Source organism: Gopherus evgoodei, chromosome 21, assembly GCF_007399415.2.
Source record: "Gopherus evgoodei ecotype Sinaloan lineage chromosome 21, rGopEvg1_v1.p, whole genome shotgun sequence".
NCBI classification, from domain to species: Eukaryota; Metazoa; Chordata; order Testudines; family Testudinidae; genus Gopherus; species Gopherus evgoodei.
This window is the reverse complement of record NC_044342.1, coordinates 8,164,923-8,183,088: the sequence shown is the minus strand read 5'-3', so window position 1 is coordinate 8,183,088 and position 18,166 is coordinate 8,164,923. Positions and strand designations below refer to the sequence as shown.

The 18,166-nt window shown below is 40.7% G+C and overlaps 2 protein-coding genes across 2 annotated transcripts; one reads left to right on the top strand and one right to left on the bottom strand.

Moving 5' to 3' along the window:
* The first annotated feature begins 11,454 nt into the window (after positions 1–11,454).
* LOC115637901 (olfactory receptor 10A7-like) lies at positions 11,455–12,420 on the top strand. The gene has a single exon (XM_030539494.1). It carries the CDS (start codon positions 11,455–11,457, stop codon positions 12,418–12,420), a length of 966 nt encoding a protein of 321 aa, XP_030395354.1.
* Positions 12,421–16,759: 4,339 nt separating this feature from the next.
* LOC115637900 (olfactory receptor 6F1-like) lies at positions 16,760–17,722 on the bottom strand. The gene has a single exon (XM_030539493.1). The coding sequence runs from the start codon at positions 17,720–17,722 to the stop codon at positions 16,760–16,762; it is 963 nt and encodes a 320-aa protein (XP_030395353.1).
* Positions 17,723–18,166: the final 444 nt, after the last annotated feature.

Genomic DNA, 18,166 nt, shown 5'->3' with positions numbered 1-18,166 from the left:
TGATAACCTACGGACTTTCAGAGTCTGTATGCCAGAAGACTAATACATGGTTACCTTGTTTGGGAAGGACTGCCTGCTGTCACTGCAAATACTCACTGGGAGCATTGAGCCCTGAAGGGGTGCAGTACAAGCCACTGCAGGAGTCTGGCTAGGCTGGATTCACTGAGGGGAGTCATGGACAGAGAAGGGGGTTGTTGGTCTCAAAGGCCCAGCCTGACTTGGGGGACACAGGCCTCTGTGTGGAACCTTGGAGCCTGGCACAGGCTGGGGCATAGATCCACCCTGTGGATCTGTGACACTAGGGTACTTAAGGAACTAGCTGAAGCAATCATGAAACCATTAGCAATTATCTTCTAGAACTCATGAAGGACAGATGAGGTCCCTCAGGACTGGAGAAGGGCAAACATGCTACTTATTTCTAAAAAGGGGAAGAGGACACAGGCAATTATAGACCAATAAGCCTTCGATACCTGGAAAGATACTGATATAAATGATTAAACATTCAATTTGTAAGCACCTCGAGGATAACAGGCTTATAAACAAGAGTCAGCATGGATTTGTCATTAACAAATCATGCCAAACTGACCTAATTTCCTTCTTTGACAGGGTTACTGCCCTAGGGATTGGGGAGGGGAATCAGTAAAAATGCTATATCTTGTTCGACCCAGTCCCACATGACATTCTCATAAGCAAACTAGGGAAATGCGGTCTAGATAAAATCACTATAAAGTTGGTGCACAACTGGTTGACACACTGTACTCATAGAGTAGTTATCAATGGTTCACTTTCCTAGTTGGAGGGTGTATCTAATGGGGTCCCACAGGAATCACTCCTGGGTCTGTTAAATATTTTTGTTAATGACTTGCATAATTGAGTGGAGAGCTTGCTTATAAGATTTTAAATTGAGACCAAGCTAGGAGGGGTTGCAAGCACTTTGGGGAACAGGATTAGAATTCAAAAGAATCTGGGCAAATTAGAGAATTTGTCTGAAACCAACAGGATGAAATTCGATAAAGACAAATGCAAAGGCAATAAAATTCAATAAAGAAAAATGCACTTAAGAATGAAAAATCCAATCCAAAATTACAAAATAGGGAATAACAGGTTAGGCGTTAGCACTGCTGAAAGGGATCTGGAGGTTATAGTGGATCACAAATTGAATATGAGTCAAGAATGTGTTGCAGCTATGAAAGAAGCTACTATCATTCTGGGATTTAACAGGAGTGTCATATGTAAGACACAGGAGGTAATTGTCCCTCAGTACTCACCATTGGTCAGGACTCATTTCATATATTGTGTCCAGTTCTGAATGCCACACTTTAGGGAAAATGTGGGCAAATAGGAGAGAGTCGAGAGGAGAGCAGCAAAAGTGATAAAAGGTTTAGAAAACCTGACCTATTGAGGAAAGATTAAATAAACTGAGCATGTTTAGTCTTGAAAAAAGAAGACTGAGGAGGGACCAGATAACCATCTCCAAATACATTAAGGACTGTTATAAAGAGGACAGTGATCAATTGTTCTCCTTGTCCACTGGGGATAGGGCAATAAGTAATGGGCTTAATCTGCAGCAAGGGAGACTTAGGTTAGATATTAGGAAAAATTTTCTAACGATGAGGGTAACTGAGCTCTGGAATTGGCTTCCAAGAGAGGGTTGAGGAATCTCTGTCACTAGAGGTTTATAAAAACAGGTTGGATGGTCAGAGATGGTCTAGGTCTAGGTCAACTTGTCCCTGCCTCAGCACAAAGGGCTGGACTTGATTATCTTCTCAAAGTCCTTTCCAGCCTCACGTTACTGTGTTCTGTAACGTGTGAATTACAGAGGACTCACATTGACTCTCAGATCCCCCGTGAACCTGCAAGGGTAGCATTTTGGGGATGGGATGGGGTGGGGAACTGGAGGTCTAATCCAAAGCTCATTGAAGTCAGTGGAGAACTTTCTATTGTCTACGTAGAGTTTTGGATAAGGGCCTGCCTTTGTGAACAGAGCCCATTTGATCTAGAATCTGAGCTACACAAAAAGACTCAGCCCCATGGTGCCATTATTCTGAAGTCCTTCTTCCAGTCACTACAGATTTGAGGTATCCTGGCTGGATACATAGTCTAAGGGAGTTAGATGCTCCCAACTTCTATTTAATTTTGCTGTGAATTAAGTGCCTAACTCACACATACCTTGGCTGCTTTGAAAATCCCAGTCTGTGATCTTTATTTTTCTCTGGGGTTGTGACTGCTGAGTAGAGAAAAGATGGTCCAAGTGGCTAGGGTGTTAGTTTAGGACTTGAAAGACCAGGCTTCAGGTTCCATGTGTGACCTTAGGCAAATCATTTTAGGTGGGACTGAGAGAGGTACTTAGATGCATAAATCCCAATTTTCATCTCCACTATGATTCACAAAACTCCCAATGAGCCCTATAGGCACCGAAACTCACCCAATGCCCAAGTATTCTTAGTAGCAATTCCCTTAGCACCTAAGTTTCTCACTCTAGTCATGTGCATTTCTGCCTCACCTCCCACATAAGCTCCAGAGGGGATCCATGAACTGGGGGAAGATAGGGGTTTATCTGCCGAACTTGCATATGGGACCCAATCCATCTCAAAGACCACTTTTCAGATTGGGTCCCAATCAAAACATGTCTGCTTCTGTTTCCCTAATAGCTTTTCCTCAGTGGTTAGAGCATTCACTGGGGATGTGGGAGGTTCAATTCTCCCTCATCCAAGCTGGCTGTATTTTAAAGAAGCCTTTTTGAAGGCACAGGAACAAATCATCCCGATGTGCAGAAAGAATATCAAATATGGTAGGTGAACAGCTTGGCTTAACAGAGAAGTCTTAGGTGAGCTTAAACACAAAAAGGAAGCTTATAAGAAGTGGAAACTTGGACAGATGACTATGGAGGAAAATAAAAGTATTGCTCAAGCATGCAGGGGTATAATCAGGAAGACCCTCACATCCCACATCAGTGTTCTAACCACTGGGCTAAAAGTTATAAGGTGAGTGAAGGCTCCATCTTCTTGCTCCAGACATTTTGTGGGTAGCGAGGCAGGCACCTAGCTCAGTGTCACAAGAAACAAGTGAGGCCTCCAAGCTGCCTGTTACCAGGAGAGGGGCTCTTGGCTGTGAATCTCAAGCAGAGAGAGGCACCTCCACACAGCCTGACTCAGGCAGCTATCTCCAGGAGACTAAGGGCAGAGCTAAGGAGGCTCCCACCGCTTAGCTTAGGCATCTTCCTGCCTAGTGTACGTGCTTTTTGTAGATCACTCTGTAAGGTGTCTATCTCTCTCTATACATTGTATGGACAGCCCAGGCACCTAGCTCATACTTTGCAGATCACAGAGTTGTTCCTGTGAATTTCTAGATGCCTGGAAGTTAGGTGTTGTGAGCATCACAACACCTCTATCCCCTTGTGAAGATTGTGAGCGGCTTAGATACTACCAGGATGGGGACTATCATAAAGAGGCTTCAATAAAGTCAGTTTGCTGTTCTTCTTAGGGTATTTAATAGTCAGTTCATTAGTATTTATACATTACATAATCAGGATCACCAACCCTAACAATTCTAGGGTCATGAGACAGGCCCCCAAAATCATGAGATTTTCAAAAATAATGATTTTTAGGTGTGTATTATTTGCCTTCTAGTGTCGGAGTCATTAGGAATTACTTTTTCAAGCTTTTTCTACAACCATGAAGGCTACAAATGTTTTGTTGTTTGTTTTCAGTGAAACCTGGGATTGTCACCTAATCATGTGCCTCCAGGAGCCGAGGCTTTATGTAAATAGCATGATACTCATGATAAAATTGCAAGAGTTGGCGACATGACCTAACTCTAACTCAACAGTCTCCAAGGTATACTGGTATCTGCAACCTATAGCTTCCTGCAGTCCAGAACCTACCTTCCAAAATAGCCAATGACCTGTTATCTTGTTAACCCACCCTTGACTGTAGGAGCTGCTCCGCATAACCATGGGGTGAATTGGGAAGAAGGCTGGTGTGGAATTGGTGTGAGGGAGCTCAAATTAGGCCTTGAAGAATTCTTCTTTTCACTATAATGTTGCAGAACTTTTCTTTTCAGCCTCTGGGGAATGCATCCCAGGGGCCATGTGAAAAAAAAATACCTGGAGGAATATATAAATAAGATGGCACAGCCAGCTCTGTTTAAACATGGATAATAATGATCCTTGCAGAATGAATGAAGAAAGCAAATGAAGCAAATTTAGGAGGAGAGCTTATAAAGATCTAGGAAGCCAAACCAAACCAGAATGGCATTGCGTAGGGCAAGCTTTCAGGTGGGTTGTGAGGATAAAATCCATGAATAATTGTGAGGTGTTTGACTACTCCAATAATGGGGCCACATAGGATAGTGAGATACACTGATGTAGCCAACAATCAGCTTAATTGAATATGTACACATATTACAGGAACATGTACACACATTAAGAAGTGAAATACCTTCTTCAGCCATCTGAGATGGAAAATCTGAATGCACAGAGATTCCCAATCAGCCAGTTATAAAGGTTCTCTATCTATCTATCTATCTATCTATCTATCTATCTATCTATCTATCTATCTATCTATCTATCATGTTACATCTAGAAACAAAAACAATGAGGAGTCCAGTGGCATCTTAAAGTCTAACAGATTTATTTGGGCATAAGCTTTCAGGGGTAAAAGCCCACTTTTTCAGATGCAAGGTTTTTTACCCAGGAAAGCTTATGCCCAGATAAATTTGTTAGTCTTTAAAGTGACACTGGACTCCTAGTTGTTTTTGTGGATACAGACTAACACGGCTACCCTTTGATACTGTAGTATTGGAGGGAGACAAGATGAGTAAGGTAATATCTGTTATTGGACCAACTTCTGTTGGTGAGAGAGAGAAGTTTTCAGCTTACACAGTGCTACCATATGTATCTATCAGTTACACTCTCTATCTCTCCAATTCTCCCTCGTGTTTGCCGTCAGAGATATCTAACACACTATATAAAGCATCCCCTGTATAATTTGTATATTATTTAATTATAACTTGCAAATTAAAGGAGGGCACACACAGATTTTGTATGATTGCACTTTTATTATTTACAAATCCAAATAAAGGGCAATAAATAAAAAGCTTTAGTTGGGTTACGTTTATAACTTCTGTTATTACTATTATTTCTTGATGTAAGCAGAGTCAGGATGAGCGCTACCCTGACATCTGGTGGTGAATTGTAGGGAATGTGGAAAGAATTCCAAGAATTTCAAAGAATGGGGAAAGATTTGCATTGGCATCCACCCCCCACTTAGCATAAACCCACAGCAGACTGGGATGGTTATTTTAACAGCTCTGGGATTCCCAATTTCTTTGTTATTGGGGCAGGAGGAAAAAAAAAGTTTGTCACCCTGATTGTATGAATGGGGAGGTGTGGGACTGCTTTGTGACAGAGATGACTCAACCTCAGTTGGGTGGTACTTGCTAAACATGGGACATGGGTTCCAAAACTCCATGAGGAAAGAGAGGTTGGGAACTGGTGTGTATACCTGATGGTATGGGTCCTTTGTGAGGGCCTGGAACACCAATTGCACATTCTTCTTTCTCCACTGTTAAAGAGTAGAGCTAATTTTGATTCCATTAGGAGTCCATCTAAAGACTGCTGAGCTGAATTCATGTTGAGCCAATAGTGCACCAACACCAAGACTCCCCTACTAAGAGCTGAAATCACTGAGTGCTGTGTTAACCTGTGGGGAGCCTGAAGACCTATTGTTAAGTTGCTGACAGAGCAGAGCTGTTTGCAGCATGTTGGAGCAGCCCATAGAGCAGTAAGCAGAGTGAAGTGGTTTGCATGAACAGCTGGAGGAGCGGCACAGCTAGTGTGGTAGAGCTGGTCGTGGTGAAGGCTGCAGCAGAACTTCATGGAAAGGTGGAGCAGTTGGCCCTGGCCCATGTAAGGTGCCCCTTAACACCCTGTGTAGACTCTCTTCCCCCCCTTTCCACCTAGGCTGGTGGGGGGGTAAAACTCAGCAGATAAACTCTTGAATTCTGGGGTGGCACTGACCAGAGACTTTTGGGTTGTTGGACTTTGGGGTAATTGGACTTAAGACCCTAAAGGGGAAAGGACATTGCCAAATGTACTTGGAGGTGGGTTTTGTTTATGGTTTGTGTTATAATCCTGTTTGTGGTGTTTCTCCAATTGGATGCCGCATTGTTTCCTTCCTTTATTAAAAGGATTTTGCTACACTCAGACTCCATGCTTGTGAGAGGGGAAGTATTGCCTCCTAAAGGCGCCCAGGAGGGTGTGGTATGTAAGTGTCCCAGGCCACTGGGGGGGGACTCGAGCCGGTTATGCATTGTGTTATTAAAACGGAACCCCTGGATACTGAACCCGGCCCTTGTTGCTGCCAACTCAGAGGAGCAGAAGGGTTACATTTATTTGCATCTAGAAATAAATAATGGAGGACCTTGGAATTGAAAATGAAACCATTGTGGGCACATTGATACTCCTGGGCTTTGACGATCTCCATGATCTGCAGATTTTCCTCTTTCCCCTCTTCTTCATGGTGTATCTAGTGACCACGGTGGGGAATATCCTCATTATAATCACAGTATCAGCTGATCGGAGTCTTCACACTCCTATGTACTTCTTCCTGGGTAACCTCTCCTTCCTGGAGATCCTGTACACCTCTAACATTGCCCCCAGGATGCTTGTGGACTTACTGAGACAGGACAAATGTATTTCCTTTACCGGCTGTATCACACAGTTATATGTCTTCTGTGCATTAGGGACTTTTGAATGTTTTCTCCTGATGCTCATGTCTTATGATCAGTACCTGGCCATTTGTCAGCCTCTGCACTATGCAGACTCAATGAACTGGAATCTTTGCATTAAGCTGGCTGCTGGCACGTGGGTTTGGGGATTTCTGTTGGCTGATGTGTTGCAATTGCTTCTGGCAAAATCTTTAACTCTTTGTGGCCCTAATGAAATTGACCATTTCTTTTGTGACTTGACGCCATTGCTGAAATTGTCCTGTTCTGACACCTACATGGGGTGGAGGTAGCGATTTTTGTCTCATGTTGCCTTGTATCACTGATCCCCTTCCTTCTGACCATCACATCCTACATTCATATCCTTAACCACATCAGGCAAGGAAGGGAACTGAACTGGTGTCTCTCACATCTCTATGTTTGTTCCTTAACCACTAGATTAGGGGCTATAAAGGGGCAGGACTCCTCATTCATATCTGTCCCCGATCCCCAGTCACTTTGCTTGGGGTTAAATATGGGCTGAAGCCTTTCTCATAAGAAACAGCTTTGTCACCTGACTCCAGGACATGGTTCCCAGCTGGGGATCCCAAGCATAAACAGATGCCTCCCTCTAACTTGGACTTAGGTGCCTAACTCTCCAAAGGGGTGCAGTTTATGACATAGCAGCATCTGTTATTGGCTAGTTTAGGGAGCGTGCTGCTCAGTGTGCTGATTTTTGTGGATAGCGTTGCTAGGTGTCTCTCTTTCCTCATGCATTGCATAGGTAGCCCAGGCACCTTAGCCACAGTTTGTGAATTCACCGGGTAGCTAGGTGCCTAAAAGTTAGGCATTGCAACAGTCAATGGTGCAACACCAAAGTGCCTTTGAGGATCCAAGACTAACCCTTCTTCCTCCTCTTGCTTTGCGTTGGGTACATGAAATCCTTGTCAGGGATCTACATAATGTACTTTAATAACCTCTAGACATGATAGAGGAGAGTCAACACCTGAGGAGGTGCATATGGAGAGACCAGAAAGAGGATATAGGTGCAAGCAACCTCGTAACTCTGACTCCAAACTGAATTGTTTTTCCAACAAAAAATTAGGTTTGGGACTAAATGAAAATGTTGTGCAAACTGTGTGCTTTCATCAAAAACATTTAAATTTTGGTTGGAAAATAGAATGCAAGGCAGCTTTTATGGAAGCTTTTGAACAACACTATTTTTCTTTTCTACAATATTTTTGTATATTAAGTTTTCTGCCAAAAAATTGTGTTTATGACTAAGAAAAATAGGCCAACATTCAGTTTTTTGTTTTTTTGATGCAAAGTTAAAATTTTTTGCAGAACAAACTTAGCATTTTCAGACCAGCATTAATTTCAAATCAATATTTTTTAACATTTTTGTTTCAGAATAAAATTGAGATTAATTATCTAAAATTTACAAGTACCCAAAAATATGTAAGAGTAATGATGATTATCTTAGGATGGGGAAAAAAGGGAAATTTGGAAGATGCAGTCAATTTTTCTGCTAAAAGGTAAGTTTCAGAATATAATGGGATATTTTGTTATAAAAACATTGTGTAAAAATCATCTATTTCATTCTGTTCTACTCTATTCTACTGGTTCATTTAAATGTCATTTTGTTTTCAGAGATGGAGATTTTCAGACACAAATGGCAACTAGTCACCTAGAAGCGTTTGACTTTTCCTGGGAGTCTGGTGCTTAACTACCATTTGTGCTTTTGAAAAATGTTTCCCAGAGTTGCTGTAGCTTTTTACTGAACAATCATACTCACCATGCTCTGTCTCTTTCTCTTGTGTGAAGACATTGCTTTCACTTTTTTCCCCTTTAATTGAAACTGAAAGCCATTTTGAACAGAAGGTGCCTGACTTGCTCTTTGTGTATGATAAGACACCTGACTCTAGGAGAGTGCTTATGATTGTGAGTGCCAAGCAGAAATAGGTGCCAACTTCCCGAAGAGGAACAGAGCCTAGGACACCCTCCTCTCATCAGCATCTGGCTCAGTGGGGGAGCCACCCAGTTTGTTGGGTTTTGTGGATCCCATTTTTAGGTGCCCATCTCTCTCTTTGCATTACACAGGCAGCCTGGACACCTAACTCAGGTTTTTCTGTTGTCTAGGTGCCTAAAGATTAGACATCATAATGCTCAGCAGTGTGGTTCCTAATCTATCCCCTAGTGGGTGCTGAAAATGTGGGGAATTCCCGTATGGCTTGTGTACCAGCCCCCTTGGAGTCACTACCCCTTCAGGGAAAGAAATGATGTTCTCCCGGGACATGGGAGAGCAGGCTACATGTCAGAGACATAGAGCCACTAGAACTATCTGGCCTGGAATCAATAAATATCAGTGGAGAATCTGGAAAGACATTGGGAAGTATTAATTGCTGGAAGTTAGGTACTCTCCCCCTCGCAGGGAAGCAGAGTAAAAACCCTGAGCAGGGGAGTAAAGGGAGAAGGTGTCAGATGTCTGTATTAAGAACTGGGCTCACTGAAACTCAGCCTTTCAGTGGGGACTGAGAGACAAAGGGGATGGGGAGAGTTTGAGCCAAAATACATCCTCCAACAGTATGGCTCAGAGGATCCCTGACTCTGGCCAGTGTGAACTGTCTCTTAGCCTTTGCTTCATAATGCTAACCTAAGGGCTTTCAGATGCTGTAGGCTACATGAATGGTCACCTTATTCTGAAAGGGCTGCCTGTTGACACCGCAGATACTGAGAGCGTTGTGCTCTGAAGGGGCAGGGCAAGTCTGGCTTGGCTGCACTCACTCAGGGAGCCACACAGAGAGATGGGTATTTATGATGACTGCAGGCTCAGTTTCGAAGTGCTGGAGGCCAGAGGATTTCCCCAGTGAGCCAATGTGTGTCCTTAGTGTCCAGTACACTAAAGGGGCACTCTCAGGAGACTGGTTAAAGATTGGGACATAGACCATACCTTGTTAATCTATGACAGTGAGATTTTTCATAGCACCTCTGCAGGGCAGGTGCCTACCTCTCATTTGTTATGTACCCAGCAGGATCTTGAAGCAGGTAAATACCATAAAAAATCTGGTCCTAAGTCACTTAGAGGTTTTTAAATTGTACCTAAATCTAATTGAAAGACAGTGGGAGTTGGGTGCATAAACTCCTCAGATCTCTTAGGAAATCAGTCCCTACATTGACTTTAGTGGAGTTGAGTCAATGGAGAAACAGTGTAAATGAGAGGACAATTCGGTCCAGTTTGTTGCAAAACCACCTACTGGGTGTGGATGATGGGGAGGAATTTAGATAGAGAGAGAGAGAGATAGATGCAAAATTGATGCAAGCACTTTACTATTTTTAAGGACTTTCCAACATCCCTGAAGGAACGAAAGACATGGAGAGCATCTTTATTGACATCTAAGCATCCCAATCCATGTTGTAATACAATGGGTTGGGGGAATGTAATCGCCTTAATTTCCTTCTCATAGCCCATTGTTAGGGTGCTAGCCATCTGCACAGAGGTGAATCTGGCCTTCTGTGAGAAAGGTAGCTAGATTAAGCCAAAAGGGGCATAATTTTCACCTTTTAACCTTAACAGCTTAGTGTCTGATCCAGTGGGAACCATTCCAATGAGTTCAAAGGGCTTTGGACCAAGCCCTGAGATATGGTGGCTGACAGGAGAATATCCCCACAAGGCCTAATGGTCTGGTTTAAATAACAGTGCTGATCACAGTCTATAAACAGTTTAATTAGTCCCTTTTGGGTTATCAGATGAGACAATATGTCTTTTTATATTTCTGAGTTGGGACTGCTAATACACAATTCACTGTTCGAAGGTCAAAAATGGGAATGATGCATATTTTCATGTAACTCTTATTTACATTAGAGGACAACATGCTGTGAGAAGAAGGAACCAGAGAAACAAGATTCTGATTGCTGGAGAGGTGAAAGCAAAGGTTACAATTACATATAACGCCCACAGCCAAAAGGTAGAAGTGGCTTCAGTTGTTGATCAGAATAAATATAATCAGATTTTTCAGGCATTTGTGAACAACAGGCAACTGAACCATAATACAAAATTACAGTAAAACTTTTGGGCTTGATTCTTTCCAATTTTGTGTTCTGTGTTGTCATTTACACCTGTTCAAAGCAAATGCATCAGAAGTGTAAAGTGCCACCAGGGGTGTAAATGGGTGGAGAATTCAGATTTGGTAGCATTTTACACCTATTTTGTATTAATTTCTGCATTTCTGCATGGGGATAACTACCATAATAGTCTATATCATATTTAACACTATTGTCTGTATTTGTTATTCAGTTTCTACTTCATTGTACTTACTGTATCTTAGATAGATAGATAGATAGATAGATCTATCTTTTGGGTCTCTTCTTAAGCACTATTGAAGTAGACAAACAATCCTACTAAACTTCACCCATATTTTATGATGATATTGGATGTGCGTATGGGGTATGTTGAGATTCTTTCTCTTTATTTTTTGTTATTTCTAGGGTTGGAGCTGGGGCTTTGGTTCAAATGAAGCATATTCTTGTCACCTGTACTTTCTTTAAGGGGATTGTAGTTGATGAGGTTCCATTGAATAATAACATTTATGAGATACGCTCTAGTTCAAAATGAATTATATCAGTGATGTTCTCTGGCCTGTGTTAAGCAAGAGGTCAGACTAGGTAATCACAAAGGTCTCTTATGACCTTGAAAAATATGAATCACTTAATTTTCCTTTGTATCCATTTCCTTTTCTTTAGATGGAGCATATGGGTGTAACTGAAACAGAGAATCAAACAGCCATCACAGAATTCATTCTTCTGGGGTTTGGAGACTTCCCTGAAATGCAGCCCTTACTCTTTGTGACATTTTTATTCATCTACACCATAACCATGTCTGGCAACATTGTAATTGTTCTGGTGATAGCAGCTGATCACAATCTACATACCCCCATGTACTTCTTCCTAGGTAACTTATCTTTCCTGGAGATCTGCTACACCACCACCATTGTCCCCAAGATGCTAAGAAGTTTCCTTACAATGAGGGAAGTGATTTTATTCATGGGTTGTGTAGCCCAGTTGTACATTTTTGGATCTTTGGCAGTCACTGAGTGCCTCCTTTTATCAGTCATGTCCTATGATCGATATTTAGCGATATGCCATCCCTTGTCTTATGCATCTGTTATGAACTTTAAGGTTTGCCTTCAGATAGCAGTTAGTTGTTGGATAACTGGCTTCCTGACTCCTATAGCAATGATGGTCTTGACTTTTACGTTGCCTTTCTGTGCTTTCAAGGAGGTTGGCCATTTCTTTTGTGATTTCATGCCTCTGTTAAAACTTTCCTGTACTGACACCCATTTGGTTGAATTTCTGTCTTTCACAGTGTCTGCCTGTGTGACCCTGGTCCCATTTCTACTAACCTTGACTTCCTACTGTAGGATCATTTTGACCATCCAGAGGATCCCTTCCACCACTGGGAAGCAAAAAGCCTTCTCCACCTGCTCCTCACACCTCCTGGTTGTTTCGATTTTCTATGGCACCATCATTATTGTTTATGGAGCCCCTGTAGGTAACCAGACACCAGCTTTAAACAAGGCCTTCTCCTTGCTCTATACAGTCATCTCTCCCATGTTCAACCCCCTCATCTACAGCCTGAGGAACAAGAAGGTCAAATGTGCCCTGCGGAAGGTTGGAAGCAAAGTGTTCACTTTTCTAAAGAAGAGCAACATCCCGTAAGGTGACCAAGTGACTGAAATCAGAGAGCAGTTAGCATTTCAGGTGTTCTGGAGGTTCAGTGGAGAGGAAGTCAAGAAGCCCTGAAAAAATCTGCAGGTATAAGGAATGCTTTCAGAAATTTGATGTCTCTAAAGCAAAATTAGCAATGGATGTTAGCAATCAAGTGTGAATTTCAAAAAAGAGTCAAAATGACCAGCTCATGAAAGAACAACCCATAGAAGAGATTGACCATCTAATTTATTTGACAAAACATTAAAAGAAATCAACTTAAATTCACAAATAATTCAGTGGAGGAAAACAAGAAGTCCATTAACAATTACCGTTGGTTTGGCTCTAATGAACAGCTGCAACATGTCTTTTCAAGAGATCAGAAACTATGCTATGCATCTCTGAACATTTCCTTCCGTGAATACTATTAATATATTTTTCTTTTTGAAGCTTTTTATTATGGCAAAGTTGCAATAAAACATTAACTTATTATATTATATATTACTTATTCAGGGTCAGGTTAATATTCAAAGAATCTGGCTCAAGATTCTGGCTTGCTGGTTGGGGAGCCTTTCTTCTCACAGAATCATAGAGCCATAGGGTTAGAAGGAACCACAAGGGTCATCTAGTCTAACCCTGACTAGCCTCTCTTTGGTACTTCTCTTGTGTATGTACTTGGTGTGAAAGCTTTTCAATTACAAGGAAAATCCATTTTTGACAATATCCCAGTTCCATAGGAGGAGACATCATATTTTTCCAATATTGTGCAATATAGAGTATTACTGCTATCAATTAAATAAAAGAAATTAACATGTTCTGTTTAAAATGTAAAGCCTTTACTGGAGAATTAAGTAAGAAGTCCAGGGGATCTCTGGGAAACTGGCATTTTGTCATAAAGTGAATCTCTTTAATTATTTCCTCCCAAAATTTGCTAATTCCTATACACAATCACAACATGTGCAAGTATGTTCCCCTTTCCCTGCAACCTGTCCAACAGTGTGCCTTCCTAGTAGCAAAAATGTGGTGGATCATGACTGGAGCCAAATGCCATACGCACATTAATTCATAAGCATTTTCTTCATGAGCTACACAAATTGAAGATGTATATCTTCTTTCCTGTGTACAGACCCACTCATCCAGGTCAATTTCCACTCAATCCAGGTCCAAATCCCTCTCCCATCATTTTATCTGGGCTGTTTTCTTATTAACACCCTTTTCAAACAAAATAGCATGTATCTTACAAATTAAACTTTTTGTTCCAGCTTGCTCTTGATTCAGTTCCTCAGATGTGGTTAAAAGGTTAAATAGACATGGATTACACGGTAAAATGTTTGACTTGTAAATGTTGAAAATACAGGATCTTTATGTTATTTACATTTTTATATAACTTTTGCTTTGATTTCAATTCAGGATTCAGGAACAGCTGTCTGAATTGAGTAATCTCAACTCTTACACACGACCGGATTAGATAACCTCTAGTTCTTTTATTCTATGAATAATCACTTTGATATATTCTAGGGATAAATTCCTGATTATTAATGAAAGCCATTAAGGGAGGGTTTCAGCATCGGCAACAGAAATTTAAAACAAAGTTGGAATTTTTCCAAAGCTGCTAACATAGTCTAGATGAATGGGTGATTTTTAAAAATTTTTGATGACCTAAATTACTTTTTAACCCAACAATTACTATAAATAGCTTAATTTCTGCACCAGCATTGTTTGATTTAAACCCTGTATTTGGATGGCCTATTGTTAGGCCAGATGATCATGTCTTTTAATTATGATGCGTAATAATAATAAACCAGATTAGGAAAGGTAATCCACCCCTCTTTGTAGGTTTACGCAGAACTTTAGAACTCCCCCTTTGTCTTTTATGTTTCCATATGAATTTTAATAGCGCACTCTGTCATCTTTTTAATGTCATTTCAGGCATACCAACAGGGATGTACTGAAACAAAAATAATAACTTATGCAGGGGGCGGGGACATTCTTCATTACTGAAGCTACCCCACCTAACCAAAGAAAAATGATATTTGTTTAATTCCTCCAAATCTTTTATTATTTTATTCCACAGTGGAGGGTAATTTGCCTTAAACAGATTTTTATGTTTCTTCTCAATTATATATTCCTAAATTCTTAAGGGCACCTTTACCCATTTAAATGTATGTACCTGGCAATAGTTGGTTTTGACCCTTTCAGGAATATTCATGTCTAAATTTTCAGATTTCTCAGAGTTCATTTTGAAGCCTGATCTCTGACCAATTTCCAAAGTCATCTTTAACAAGGCTTCTGGATCATCCTGCAAATGTAAGACATTGGCAGCATACAGAGCTATTTTGTGTTCTATACCAGAATATGCTTTGATATCTGTTACCGAGGGGCTATTTCTCACATCTATTGCAAATGGCACTATTGCTAATGCAAACAATACAGCGGTAAGAGGCAATCTGGTCTTATACACATAACCAATTGACCATTAACCAAATCAGATGCTCCAGGTTGAATTTACAGGACTAATATGCCCTTAGAAAACTGATTTCCAGAACCAGAGCTTACCAAAATATGTCCGAGATACTCCCACTCCAGACAGTCAAAGGCTTTCTAGGCAATTCTTCTTTTCTTTTATCCCACCCCCTGACTTTCCTGACATCTAGAAACTTTATCTGTGATGATTTTATGTTTTCTTCTAGGTCATTGATAAAAATTTTAAATAGTGTAGGGCTAAGACTGATGTTCTGGGGACCCCACGAGAAACACAGCCTCTAGATGAAACGTCCCCATTTACAGGTTCACTTTGATACCCTACCTATCAGCCAATTTTCAATCCATTTCTGTGTCAGGTTAATTTTATATTATTCTAGTTTTTTAATCAAAATTTCTTGCTGTATCAAGTCAAATGCTTTAGAAAAGTCTAATTATATTACATCGACAATATTACTTTTATTAACCAAACACTTTATACACACACAAAAGATCAAGTTAGCTTGACTGTATCTATTTGCCATAAAACCACGTAAATTAGCATTTGATTACATTACTCTCCTTTAAGTCTTTATTAATTGAGTCTCATTTCTACCAGTTCATTATCTTGCCTGAGATTGGTCATGTTGATTGGCCTATAATTACCCGGGATATCCTGTTTACCCATTTAAAATTTGGCACAACTTTAGCTTTATTCTAATCTTCTAGCACTCACCCACTGCTCTGAGACTTACTGAAAATAAATATTAAGCGTCCTAGGAGTACCTCAGCCAGCTCTTTTATAACTCCTGGATGCAAGTTATCAGGACCTGCTGATTAAAATGTCTAACTTTAGTAGCTCCTATTTAACATCCTCCTGAAATACCAGTGGAAGAGAAAGAGAATTTTAATGGCCATATGAAAAGACTATATAATATGTTTTCCCCAAACTGAGAACAGAAATATTAATTGAACACTTTTGCAATTTCTGCATTATTTATTATAATTGTAGCTTTTCTAGCTAGAAAGAGACAATATTGTTTGTTCCTTATAACAAACAAACAAACAAACAAAGTATTGTCCTAAACTCGACTGACCAAAGATTTCTCATTGTGTCCCTTATCTTCCCATATTAATTTTATACAATTCCTTACTTCTGATTTATACCCATTGCTATCAACTTCCCCTTTCTTTTGTTTGTTATATATTATTTTTACTTTTTACTTTTTATAACTCCCTTCACTTGCCCTGTAAACCAGGTCAGTTTTTAACTGGTACGGCCTTCTTCCTTGAAGTTCCATGACATCATTTAAGTTCCCACTACTGAAAAACAAGGCTTATATGGTAAACATAAGAAGGGGAGCTTGAGTGTGAACGATGGGATTTAAAGCAGCTAAGAAAGTTAGAAACCTAACTTCTATTTAAATTCAGTAAGTTCTGGGCTATTAATTCACATGGGCTACTTTGAAAATGGCAGTTTGATCTAGCTCTAACAACCAATGAGAGTTGGGAACATAATTCCTTTGGGCATAATTTAATTAACAATGGGAGCATACACAGAGATCCTGCTAAGTGACACTGAAACCTGGAATCTTGGAATCCTCAGCATAAAACAAATTGCCTCCTCCCACTTGAGCTCATCTGTGAGTGAATAGCCGGTTGTTATAGTAATTCAGGAAAGCTGTAAAAAAAAGCCACAGTGACGTACAGTATAAGGAAATGTTACATTTGGGTTTGAGATATGATGCAGGTGTCCACCTTCAATTGAAAGAGAAAAGGAGTAGACTGTCCTTTGAAAATCTATAACTTAATCATTTTGCCTCATATTCAATTATATCAATGACCATCAGACATTTTATTTAAATTTTTGGTCCTTTGGATTACAATTCTACTAAATCCATGGTTTTTCAAAACCACTTAGCATCCTTCTTAATGCCTTTCCCATTGCTTCCTTCACCTCTTTGTTTCTTAAAGTGTAAATGAAAGGGTTTAATAGAGGGGTTACCACAGTATTAAAGATGTTGATTGTTTTGTTCAAATCCAATGAGTTCTGTGCAGAAGATTTGACATACAGAAAAATGGTGGAGCTGTACCAAATAGTCACAACGGTGAGGTGGGCAGAGCAAGTGGAAAAGGCTTTTTGCTGGCCTTCAGATGATGGGATTCCCAAGATGGTGGAGATGATGTGAATATAGGAGACCAGGGTTATCATGCATGAGATCACAACAACAATGATTGAGACAATGAACGTTGCAAGCTCAACAAAGCGTGTGTCTGTGCAGGACAGTGCTATCAGGGCATCAATGTCACAAAGGAAATGATTGATGACTTTAGGGCCACAGAAGGACAATCTGGATATTAGAGTTGCCAGCACAGAGATAGCCAGGAACCCACACAGCCAAGAGAGGAGGGCCAGATGAACAGAGAAAGTTCTGTTCATGAGGGAGCTGTAGTGCAATGGGTGGCATATGGCCAGATAACGGTCATAGGCCATGACGGCCAGGAGGAAACATTCTGTGGAGCCCATGGAGAGGAGAAAAAACAATTGCAGGAGGCAGACAGTGAACGAAATGGTTTGGCTTGTGCCCAGCATGATGCCAATGGCCTTGGGGACAGATGCTGTGGTGTACCAGATCTCCAGGAAGGAGAGATTGCAGAGGAAGAAATACATGGGAGTGTGCAGGCATGGGTAGGTCCTCACTAGGGCTATGATGGACATATTCCCTATGATGGTTAGGAAGTACATAACTGAAAACACCACAATAAGGAATATCTGAAAATACCAAGTGCCAGGAAAGCCCAGGAGAATGAACTCCTGCACGCTGGTTTGGTTTCTTATATCTGTCCCAGCCATGATGTCCATCTGTAAAGACATGAAAGATCATAAGACATTTAAACATGTTGAATACATGTTTGGATGTGCTAAAGAGAAGACTCAGAAATCTGGGACTAAAACTAATAGAAGATAAGGGAAAATGGGTGCTACTGAACATCGTTCTTCCTTGTGCAACATTCCACCTCCACAATAGAGATGAGAGCTCTACTCAACAGTTCTCTATGGCCCACGAGGATGCAGTGGGTGGCTGACAATATGGTATCTTTTCTGTCTTGATGATTTAGCCCATCCACCCTTCTACATTCACCCCTGAGAAAGCCTCAGGATTTGGCCCATTCTCTTCATGCCTCACCTTGACAATAATTTTGCTCTCTGCTCAGGACAGAGTAGGCATTTTTTTTCACAAGTCCCAGTGACAGTTCTAGAATTTCTACTCCTAAGTCACATACACTCTTCTGACTT